The sequence below is a fragment of the Abramis brama genome (genome assembly GCF_963993115.1).
Source record: "Abramis brama genome assembly, chromosome: 16".
Taxonomy (NCBI): domain Eukaryota; kingdom Metazoa; phylum Chordata; class Actinopteri; order Cypriniformes; family Leuciscidae; genus Abramis; species Abramis brama.
The window spans coordinates 27,353,100-27,365,015 of NC_139978.1; the positions used below are offsets into that span (position 1 = coordinate 27,353,100).

The 11,916-nt window shown below is 37.2% G+C and overlaps 2 protein-coding genes across 3 annotated transcripts in view; one reads left to right on the forward strand and one right to left on the reverse strand.

Moving 5' to 3' along the window:
• glis1b (GLIS family zinc finger 1b) overlaps positions 1-7,442 on the reverse strand; it is an 81,143-nt gene extending 73,701 nt beyond the window's left edge. The window contains exons 1-3 of one of the 2 annotated variants that reach the window (XM_084087222.1): positions 7,353-7,442; positions 6,168-6,227; positions 5,249-5,548 (exon numbers count right to left, since the gene is read on the reverse strand). In XM_084087222.1, coding sequence (XP_083943348.1) covers positions 5,249-5,548; positions 6,168-6,227; positions 7,353-7,395 — 403 coding nt within the window. In that variant the 5' untranslated portion in view covers positions 7,396-7,442. Of the gene's footprint in view, positions 1-5,248; positions 5,549-5,718; positions 5,863-6,167; positions 6,228-7,352 lie in introns of those variants that run through there. The other variant, XM_084087223.1, reaches the window with a different exon arrangement.
• A 219-nt stretch (positions 7,443-7,661) lies between these two features.
• dio1 (iodothyronine deiodinase 1) lies at positions 7,662-9,914 on the forward strand. Its single transcript, XM_084138581.1, has 4 exons — positions 7,662-8,177; positions 8,343-8,486; positions 8,655-8,854; positions 9,197-9,914. The coding sequence occupies exons 1-4, from the start codon at positions 7,823-7,825 to the stop codon at positions 9,260-9,262; spliced, it is 765 nt and encodes a 254-aa protein (XP_083994707.1). The 5' UTR covers positions 7,662-7,822; the 3' UTR covers positions 9,263-9,914.
• The last annotated feature ends 2,002 nt before the right edge of the window (positions 9,915-11,916 follow it).

An 11,916-nucleotide genomic window follows, 5' to 3' on the forward strand; every position in this document is an offset into this window, starting at 1 on the left:
TTATACCGAGAATCTGTTTTAATCTTCGTGGTATTTCTCGTTATAAAAGAATAATACTTCTTCTAATAAAAGACCCACCAGGGAACTTGGCACTGGTTTCGGTATCCATATTTATGTTCTATTAAACAGGCAAGTGAACTGGGCGGAGCAGAAAAACAGCTGTATTGGTACAAAAACCAGTGGGGTGTCGATTGCCATCCGTCACCTTTAACACTAAATCAACAGTGGATCCAAAGGGTCACGGCCACCTAGCCGCCTTGCAGCGTCCCGCTACAGGAAGCCGGGGCCCGTGCGTCCGCTTTAAGCACTGCGATCAGCGTCGCCACGGAGCGGATTTTTCTTTGATGAAGCAAACATGCACAGGGCCAAGAACAGCAAGTGCCACTGTCGAAATGTAAATCAAAAAACCACCCGCGTGCACGGTCACACGCGCTGAGAAGTCTGGAGACGCAGTTGCTGCCGTCTAAAAATGCATGAGTAATTCGGCCCATGTAGATGTGCGGTTAGCTGTGGCATGTCCCCCTGGCACAGGCCGAGAGCGAGTAGCCCCTTCATCTCAGTACGGAGTCAGGGAGACAGAGCGAGTAGGCAAAACAATCAGATCCATTTCACATGAGGCAGGAATTCGACCCCTATATCAAAAAGCAAGAGGGAAAAAAGGTGGTGTGTGGGTGCATTTTTATGATTGATTCTCAAGACATGGTCCAAGCTAAAAATACACTTTATGATGACACATCGGAGCCAATTTTGTTTTTCCTCCGTTTAAGCCCAGGTCCAGAGCACATTTCCTCTGGTATTCCAGCGATATTTCGACACTTATTCAAACCAGATAATATATTTTTTTAAACAGAATTATTGGGTTGAGTGTTGTATTGGCAGGGCGAGGGTGAAGTGAAATGAAATGAAGGAGGATTCAGGACGTTTCTTTGGCTTAGTATTACGCATCCCATAAGCATAAATAAAACAAAACTGAACATGAGCTATGACATCACAGGTGCCATAAAAAGCCTAAATTGTAGTCATAATCCAACCAGTAATAAAGGTCGCCGACGTCTGAATGTTTTACCTCAGGATTGATTAAGCACGTTGAGGTTTTACAGATTATTTGAAAAAGTCCAATGGAATGATCCCAAACCATAATGATTGAGTGTCAAATGCTGTAATCTTCTAAAACCACAAGAGTATCTTTCATCAAACGCTACTCGATTAGACTATAAAATGTTTTTAAGACTTTCCGCAGATTATGCCTCACCGACCGCATCTTTCTATCAAAAATAAGTTTGTTAACTCCCAGCCAAATTAAGCTGAATGAACACATGAGAAGGTCCTCTAGGGACCTGTTTGTGAGAAATGATTCAATGACTTCCATTACAGCAAGCTGGCTCTTAAACACATGGTGACTGACGCTGAGAAATGTTCACTTGTTAAACGCTTGCTCGGTGATGTCATCGACCAGGGTGAAACAGCAATGCACATTGATCTTGAGGACTTTGTGAATCAATGGAACAAGCTGCAAACATTACAGTTTCCCCACACAATCAGTTTATCCATGCCTCATTCTGATGTCATAGGAGTTCCCCCAAAAGTCGTGGGCCGCAGTCGAGTAGGATACGTGGGAGTGAGAGCCCAACTGCACAGAACTCAAGTGTGTGCAAGTGTGAGAGAAAGCCCAAAGACAAGAGAAAAGAACGGAAAATGCTCAGGGGAGAGCAGGTAATTGCGCTGTCCAAAAAGTCCACAGCAGTTTAGCAGTGATGCAACCACCGACATCAACATTTTTTAAAACTTGAGTGCAGTCAGCCACAGCAACTAAAACAAAGCAATCTTGTGGACAACACATGTTTACAGAAACCAATAAAGCTAGCTGTTGTATATAAAGCATCCACCTATAAATTACCTGAATGAGAACTTCTAAATCTGATCAGTCTGGGGGTTTATAGTCATTTGACAATGAATCATTCATGACAACACCACGCATCCTGAGACATACAGAATATCAGCCTAGCAAGCACAGGAGGCTTCATCAAGCTATAGGAATTCAACTTATGCCACATTTTAGAGTGACCAAACGGTGCTGAGTTTGTATATGTGTGTGGGAGTAGACCCATTGCCATAGAAATCCAAAACACTATAGCAATGACTCCCTTTAGAGTCAATTACTCATTTTTTCATGAGCTGAATCAACACTTCAACGTGGGAGTTTGTCTGTGAATACTAAGTATTACCTTGTGCTAAAAAAACACAAGTACAGACAATCACAGCAACTCTTATAATGATAACCTCATATGCTGAAAAATGACCTTAATTGGACAACTTCAGAATGTTCGATTTAAAATCATTCACTGCTATGACTAACAGTACTCCAGCTCAGAAAAATTATCTGACTATATTTACCAATGTTCCACAAATCAGTAACTGACTTTTCCAGGAGACAAAAAGTGAATTAGCCATGTTAGAAAGATTCTGTCCCATCGGACTAGTGCTGCGTTCTTAGGATGTTCATCTTGTACACGTGTGAAGCCTTGCCAACTCACTGGTTGCATGGCCACGACTTTTGTACATAACTAATAACTAATTGTACAACATGAATGCTGCTGTAATAAAGGCATCACCCAGGTAATTTTACCTTGCTTGATAACATATCTACACAAGGTTTTCTTGAAATGGCAATAGCTTCAAACTACTTAGCTACAAAACAGTTAAATAATTAACTGAAACTGCCTTGAAAGCATAAACCTATATGGGTTTAAAAAAATGAAAACAGTATAATTTTTTACCTTATGCCATATACGGGTTCAAGCAAAAAAATCTGTGACGTGACATGCAGTCAACTTTTGTTATGTTCTTGATTACGAATTGGTAAGGCTCATGACTTTTACTAGAAAGCAAATACATATGGTGCAAAAACTGCATATTTTTAGCTATTACTGTAAATTAGAATCCTGATAAATGATCTGCTATCTGTAAAGAGAATTATATATAGAGTACGTATGAATCCGACTACTGGCCTGCTGAAGAAGAAAATCCTTAATTGAGCCTTGAAAATTAACTGCAGCACTACTTTCCTTCTAAAAAAAATCTGTGCAAGAATAATTGGGGGAAAAGAAAGGCATCTTCAGAAAAAAAAACACCATTCTCAAAAATATAAAAAAGACTTTACCTATAGGTAGGGTTAAATATTTGTACATTTTCTGCCACATAACATAATTTTCTGTACAATCAAGCATGTTCTGCCACTGCAGTTGAAATGAAATGAGCACCTGATCAATTACTTTTTTATAATGGATGAAATTTTGTCTACAAGTTACAGCATATGCTCACAACAGACTATCACAGATGAATGCAGAATCATATAATCAATGCTAAAAAAATAAGTCAAACATTTAAAAAAATTATTTCCTATGTGAAAACGAGTAAGATGATATCTCAAACATGTTTTCTGAAACATGTCAACAAGATCACGCAACACACTTCATGCTTCCAAACAATTCACAAAAGTCTCATTTCATTCCTTTCCAGCAATGTAAATATGATGCTCAAATAGACACATCTAAAACATTAGTGTTCCCTTCTGTCAAATGCATCTCATAGGCATTGAAATGATTCACTCTGGACGGGGGAGAGTTGTGGAACCAAGTCTCATAAATGCTGAGACACATTCGAGAAACATTTGGTTTGAATTTGTCAGGCAAACATCTTAATCAAACCCTCTGAGTCTCTTTTGTGACAAGGTATGATTACTAATATAAGTCAAATTTGTATAATCATAAGCTGGAGTAAGCGGTTAACTGTGTCAGCCCACGCAATCCCACGCCATATAGCATCATCTAAACAGGGTGACCACCCTAGTCCAATACAAGAGAGCCCGGTTTCTGAGGGATGCATGGCATGCTCAACATTACTTACGATAAGAGTGTCACACAAATCAAAACACAAATAGCACATAAACATATATGCATGCATACACTGAAGAGTATAGTCAATAGAACGTGTTACTTCTACAAAGAAAACTAGCAAGTATTAAGATGCTTTTATGACCAAATGAACCAGGTTATTGAATCGTATATGTTTTGCATACAGTGATCTCCCAGTGCAATACCTTGATGGTATTCACGTAATGCACCCAAAAATGTAAATTCTGTTGTCATTTACTCATCCTCATGTGGTATGTGTAAACCTGTATAACTTTCTTTCATCCGTAGAACACAGAAGGCAAAATGACAGTCTCAGTCACCATTCACTTTCATTGTATGGAAAAAAAAATGCAATGACATGCAGTGAACAGTGACTGTAACTGTATATCCCTAACATCTCCTTTTGTGTTCCACAGAAGTAGGAAAGTTTGGAACAATATGAGGATGAAAAGGATGACATAATTTTACTTTGTGGATGAACTCTCTCTTTAAATAATCTACGTAATAATAAATTAATCTAGGCCTATTTAAAGCGATCAAATAGGCTACCTATATTGTCAGCAAACAAAACAAAAACAAAAACAAAAAAACGATTGCGCATGCGAGTTTAATATCTTCGACAATCTGAAAATGATATTCTTGTTATTTAGCCAAATATTTATTAAGGGTCTCATTGCTATCCGCGATACATTTAACACACTTCAAGACACCATAACCTCTAGCAATGAGGAATTGCCTCAAAATGTGTCAAAATACGGCGATAAGACGATCTTCTATGCAGTTTGCGGTTGCATAAATTACGCCCACATATTATTACGCACTCTAATAGCCTATATGACCATATATCGATGTCAGTTTGAGACAGGTAAGGTAAGTAAAAGAGAAAAAAAGTTTCTGATTTTCAATGTATAGGCTACCTGGTTGTTATGCAACAAATTAAATGAATACATCCAAACAAATTATAGCCTACAGTTAATTTTGAATCTATTTAGAAAGCTATAATTTATTGTTTTTATTAAATATTTAGGCATAGGCTATTATAAATGCATTTATTTTAAAATATATATATATTTTAAAACAGTCAAAGGTTTTCAAAAACTAACGGCTTTTGGCTCTATAACGCATCTGTGACATTTGGCATCTGTGTTTAATTAGGAGTTACAGAAGCCGCTATAAGCTACATTTAATTTGATGCTAAATATTTTATCGCTATTTTATAATTGCATTCTTAATTATTCTCAGCCATGGCTGACTTGATTTTAATCCATAAATCAGATTAAGACTGCATTAAAAATATCCGTAAAAGTCGATCAAATCCGCTCGCAGGTACATACCATCTCCAGGTGACATGGCGAAGCAGTGGAGTTTGGATGTGTGATGCGCGTGGAGTTTGAGATCTTCAGATCCGCAGCGCATCTGTATCGAGGCGGGATTCGAGCCACTGCAGCCGTCAGAAGAGACGCGTTTCGGGCAGATGTCTGTTTTACTGCTGAACATGGAGAAAGTCAGCTCGGTGAAATCTGTCTGATGACTGACCATGCCAAAAAGCGATGCAGGCTTCTGCATCTGGACCTCTGACTTCCAAGTGTGCATGTCAGTCCACGTACAATATAGTCCTTTATCGTTTCTTTTACCTGTGGGATGAAGGATCACACCATTAACTTGAACTTGAATTGAAGAAACAAACTAGTATAGCTCTCAAAGGACTCTGAAGCAACATGATAAACATATAGCCAAAACAAAACTTTATAATAGAATAAAACACAATAAAATTTTTAATGTTGTCGTAGATTTTAAAACATACCTATTTAAACCCTCCAAAGCAAAAAAGAGAGGATATTTTGATTGAATGGTGACTCTCAACTTCTGCGTCAAACAGGCTGTTAAATGTGTTCTTACCGACCGCATCCTCTCTCACGTTTCAGCTGCAATTTTATGAGTTTTCTATAACATCAATTCTGAAAACCAAAACATGCGTCTATGCTCCGATTGACAGCTCGAAATACCAATGAACATACACTGCTGAAAGGGGAGGGACCAATCGGGAACAAACTGGATGCTTGCGATGTGAATGGTGACATTGATCTTGAACTGGTCATAATAGTTTGCTTTACACAACCAAGACATTTATTACTTTATAACTTATAACAAGTTATAATTGCATAGATAAGATTCATCACCTCACAGGATCATGTTATAGACAACAACAAGATCAAGAATAGACAGACCAATAATAAATATTTTCATAGTTACCTGGAGGACGATGTGTCAGTAACGGGGTGGAAAAAATCATAGCTTTTAATGTATGGCTTTCTGTTTAAAGGATAAGACAAAAAGGCAAAAATAATAAAAAGGTTGTCATCAAACATGTCAACAGTGACATCTTATGGACATTTTTAGAAACTAACATTGGAGCTTTTTATAAAGGCCTATATCCATATATAAACCCAGGAATAGACTTTTGTCCTCTGTAATGGACATTATATTTTAGTGAATTTCTCTGACACCATATAACATGTCACAGTTATAAGTCTGGATGTCCTGTAAAGAGCACATTCAGGGCTTTTCAGAGATGACTGACATTATTAGTGATCACATTTAGCACTCTTATGGAAATGTGATAATAGTTTGAAATGATCATTTAAATCTGACTCATTTTCAAATTGTTTGTCATAAATCAACATCTCAGGAAAATGTTATGGAGTGTCTAATCAAAATATGATTTCTGTTACAAAACGGCATTGATTTTATACATGTCCACTGCAGAGGACACCCTGGACGTTTATCAGGCATTTTGGGAGGGAAAGAATCAGTAGCCTACATTCATATTCCTATAAAATATTAGATATTTTCATGAAAATGTAGTCAATTATTACTCCCATTATTACACTTATTTTTTCATTACATTTTGGCCGAAGAACACATTAATATGCAAATTAGATACAGTGCATATGCATTCCATTAGGGCTACCAATTTATGGCCATTTTACCCACATATTGCATAAAGTCAAATGGTTTATCAATTCCTTCCGTCATATATTTCATAACACAGTTGAGAATAAACTTTATACAAAGACATATATATAAATGGAATATGTATAATATATATAAACATATATATACACATATATATAAATGGAAAAATGGTTTCAGGATGGTTCCAATGGTTTTTATACATTTAAAAATGTGGTAGCCTGTTTATGGCCTTTTTCACCGAAAATAGATAAACTATGATACGAAAACAATAGAAGGTTTACGTTTACATGTGTATAGCTAAGTGAAGTTAAGAATTCCTACAGAGGGCGATAGTCTTGTTACTGATAATGATAATGATTGCCTACATTCTTTTCATTTCCTTTCTCATACTAGCGTGATATGAAATAATCAAAATGATAAATAAATAATTTAGCCTAATTCATAATTCATTACTCTACCTACCTGAGGACCTGACCCTCCTGCTGTGGATAATCAACCAATTCATTTTTTGAAATGTTGTGGGGTCGTTAGTGCGTTCGCCTAATGACCTTATTAATTTACCAAAACAATAATTTCAGGGACATTGCGAGTTACAGACTAATGTTTTTTCTTTTTTCTCCTTCTGTGCATTATAATGAAGGCTTTGTGAAATTGCACAGCTTTTCCATTTTTTTTAAATGACATCCTTCCTACACCAACAACGAACACATTTTCTATCATGGATGGATGCCTATGAAGGACGATTGAGCCAATCAGAGTAGGTGTGGGGCGGGGCGACACGTGCACAGCCCCGCCCCGGTCTGCAGGCTGCAGGTCCTTCTCTTCTGTTTAGGAGGGTGGTGGTGCGCCTCCAACAAGTAAAGCAAAAGTTTGATAAGTCGTTGTCGTTCATGTTGACACCACGACGCGTGGACTAATAAATCGCTCTCACAATGGAGACCACAGTGGGTTACGCGTTGAGAAAAGTTTGTGTTTATGTTTCAGCTGTGGCCATGATATTGTTTGCGATCGTGCAACTATCCCTTTTGAAACTCCTGTCAATCATTTCCCCGGGACTGATGAAGAAAATCCAGCTAAAAATGGGAGAGAAGTCTACGATGACTCAAAATCCCAAATTCAAATACGAAGACTGGGGTCCATCTTTCTTTTCTCTGGCGTTCATTAAAACCGTGCTCTCGATAAACTGGTGCTCGCTGGGCCTGGAAGCGTTTGAGGGGTTCGCTGCTCCAGACACAGCTTTATTTACTCTGGACGGACAGAAAACGAGCATTCATCGTTTTCTTAAAGGTACAGTCAATAAATTCTATAATTAATTATTAATTATTTAATTATGTGTTTATTTATTGGAACTCCTAAGGTTCTGTTCCAATATTATTCATTTATATTCATTATTACTATTATTGGAATAAAGCCTTAGTACTGATGCAGTCAGTTCATTTGTCTTCTTCACAGGTAACCGTCCACTGGTTCTGAGTTTTGGAAGTTGCACATGACCCCCGTTTCTCTACAAACTTGATGAGTTTAAACAGCTTGTCAAGGACTTCAGTGATGTGGCAGATTTCCTCGTTGTTTACCTTGCTGAGGCGCATGCAACTGGTAATGACAATAATATTTCAATAAATTTGCTGTAGTCTTATGTAACACTAACAAATTGGGTTGATGCAACCTCTGCCCGGATTCACTGCTGAGTCATTCACATGTAGAGAATCGAGAGATAAATGTTATGCAATAATCAAAATGCTTCTGTTTTTTTTTTTTTCATAGATGGTTGGGCCTTTGTAAACAACGTCGATATCAGCGTGCACAAAAACTTGGAGGAAAGACTGGCTGCGGCCCAGACCCTGGTCAAAGAAGACCCTCTCTGCCCTGTGGTCGTGGACGAGATGACCAACATCACTGCCAGCAAATACGGAGCCCTGCCTGAGCGGCTCTATGTCATTCAGAGTGGGAAAGTTATGTATCAGGTGAGCGTTTTGCAATGCAGAGAAACTTCAAACTGCACACAGTACAGGAAATACCTCCAAAGCTTCATAACAGCTCTCGTGAGAGCAATTGTGAGAGAATATTTTAACCTTGGACTGAGGCTTTACACACACACACTCTTCCTCTTGCAGTAAGAGATTTCACGAGTTCATAGAGGTGAAAGGTTTGTAATGAGCTTAACATCATGGGGCAAAGGGTTTTATAGTTGCTTGGGTCTGTTCTTTTGCTTTTGTTGCATTTTTGAGTGCCAATGTCTAAATATATTCATCAGGAAGTCCACAGTATGGAAGGATTTTCACATGCATTTTCATTCTTCCTAACAGGGTGGCATCGGACCTTGGGGGTACAACCCTGAAGAGGTTCGAAAAGTTCTGGAAAAAATTGAATAAAGGGAAAAAAGAGTTTTATCCTTGACTGCATTTCTATATATTTTCACTTTTCTGAAATTCTAGTGCCTGAACTCATTTTCTGAGTCCATGTGTTTGCTTGTGACAGATACAGATCAAACCAGCTGGTCTCTGTATCTTGATGTTTCAAACACAGGGGGATGTCAAATGTAAGTGACAGCAACATATTTTTTATGGAATATATAACCGGTCTGTATACCAAAATATTTTTTTAAGCATTTGATATCATACCAGATTATCATATTTGATTATCATACCAGCATTGTATTCAAAGACCATATGAATCCAACTGTCAGCAGAGGTTATGAAGGGCATCTGTGCTTTTCTGATTTTTTTTTTTCTTTTTCTGAACTTATGACTGTAAATGATGCTTACAGGGTAAAATTGTGAACTGTAAATTGATAATTCAGTCATTTGTTCTAAACACGATTAAGGAGCACAGTGTTTTTTTAACAACTATTCAAATTAAAAGTCTCATATATATATATACATATATATACATACATATACACACATACATATATACACACACATATATATATATATATATATATATATATATATATATATATATACACACATATATATATACACACACGAGTCAGTGTATATCATTAAATAAAGCATGACTACTTAATTTCATATTGTTATGTGCCTGTCCTTCAGTGAAAAGAAACTTGAACAGTTTTTTTTAACCATGCTTGTCGACCTGAAATATTTCAAATAATCTCTTTAAAGCTGCACAGTAACAAGACATGAAAGGCAGGTATGAACATGTTGCACACTGCAGTCACTGAACCTATTAAAGACAGAACAGCTTCACAAAAAAGGTAGTGGTATACACTTAGTAGCTTCAGTAACTTTTCATCCAGTACTATTATTGGCCAGTTTTTCAAATGTCTGCTAGTAACAATAATTCTAGTCTTCATTTGGACACTGCTAATCTACAGTACATGTAAATATAGAATCTGATGCCATCTACTACTGATTATGCTTACATAATACAGCACAAATGCATGTTTTTGCATAACCCTTGTACAACAGACATTGTGGCTTATTGGTCTGGTCACTTCTTCAGTCCTCATGTCTCCTGCAAGCAGGACTATGGCATGTTCACGCAGGAGATCAGGGCATCTTTTACCTGGTGTTTTTCAGAGTCCGTAGAAAGGTCTCTTTAATGTATTTAAAGTATTAAGGACTTTTCCATAGGTGCATGTGTCATAATTGTTTAGGGTTCATGAAAAACATGTTTAAACCTTTTCCAATAAAGATATGTAAAGCTTATTTGTATTTTACAAAATTAGCTTTAAAATGCAGTATCCTAAAAAAGGGATGTTTCCCTTTTTTCTTTTGCTGAGTTTATATACATATATATATACATACACGTATATATAACACATATGATATATAAACAAAATTAATTGCAATTAATCGATTTGACAGCACTATAACTATCAGTACTGTTCTTTAGCCCCAGTCACCTTAACTTTATGACTGCATTTGAACTTTGGACTCACGTCACATGTTGTATTTGGCAGTCAGGATCGTGTTGTGGTTCCTCACTGACTCTCCAGACTGATCGGCTTTCATTAGTCTGAAAAGGCTGATACACCACAATGCAGCCAAAAGAGGCCATTGTCCATGAAAAAGATTAGACTGCAACAAAATATAACCGTTAGAACTGCTTTGACTGACTTATTTAGCCTAATTTAAATTTACATATGATATTAATCAGGAATGTCATCAGTCTGTCCAATCCTGCCAAGTGTCCAGGAATCAATTCCACGAGTAAATAAAGTATTAGAAGGGGCCATTCACACAGAACACATTTTTTGCATTTAAAAACACGAGATGCAGGGCAGTAGGGGCGGTCTTAAATTTATTTTTAGACCTGGAGAAGTCATGTAAATTAATAAAAACCTTAAACACCATGGGTGTTTATAAAGAATCTAAATTTTTCAGGAAATGCCAAGCACAAAAGTTTGTTTAGTGTCAAACATTTTTAAATATCACGCATGACTGGAAATGTCGTGATAATTCATTATTGGTTTAAAAGAGTGGGATCCATGAAAAACATTCAGCTCTTAAAACTTAATCTTTGAACACTCCTGGTTTCTATAAGTTAAAAATAGTTTTGAAAATAAAACTCATTACAGCAGATGTACCTAAGGAAACCTATTAGCCTACTGGGTGGGGGCTTCAAATATTGCTGGGGTCTATGGGGGGATCTTGGAGACAAAAAGATTGAGAACTACTGATCTAGTGTACATTTACATTGAAAACAATGGAAACATGTTCTGTGGAAACGGTTCCTAATACCATTTGAGAGTTGCTGAGAAAGAAAAACTGAAGACTCTTAAGGATGATCAGTGGTTTGCTGAGTCTGTTCTTTTACACAAACGCCACTCTCACACCCATCTCCAGGTGCCAGCTGGTTGGCCAAAACCTTTAGCGCTCTTATGAAGCACTTCAAGCCTCACAGGTAGTGCATGACACCCGTCCAGCCTGTTTGAGAATTATCCACTATGATCCTACTTGACATTTTGCAGAGGAGGCAAGCAAAGAGCTTCATAAATGAGTTCTTATCCCATACCCTGCCTATTAAAAACATTACACAGACTTTACAATGAGTGAAA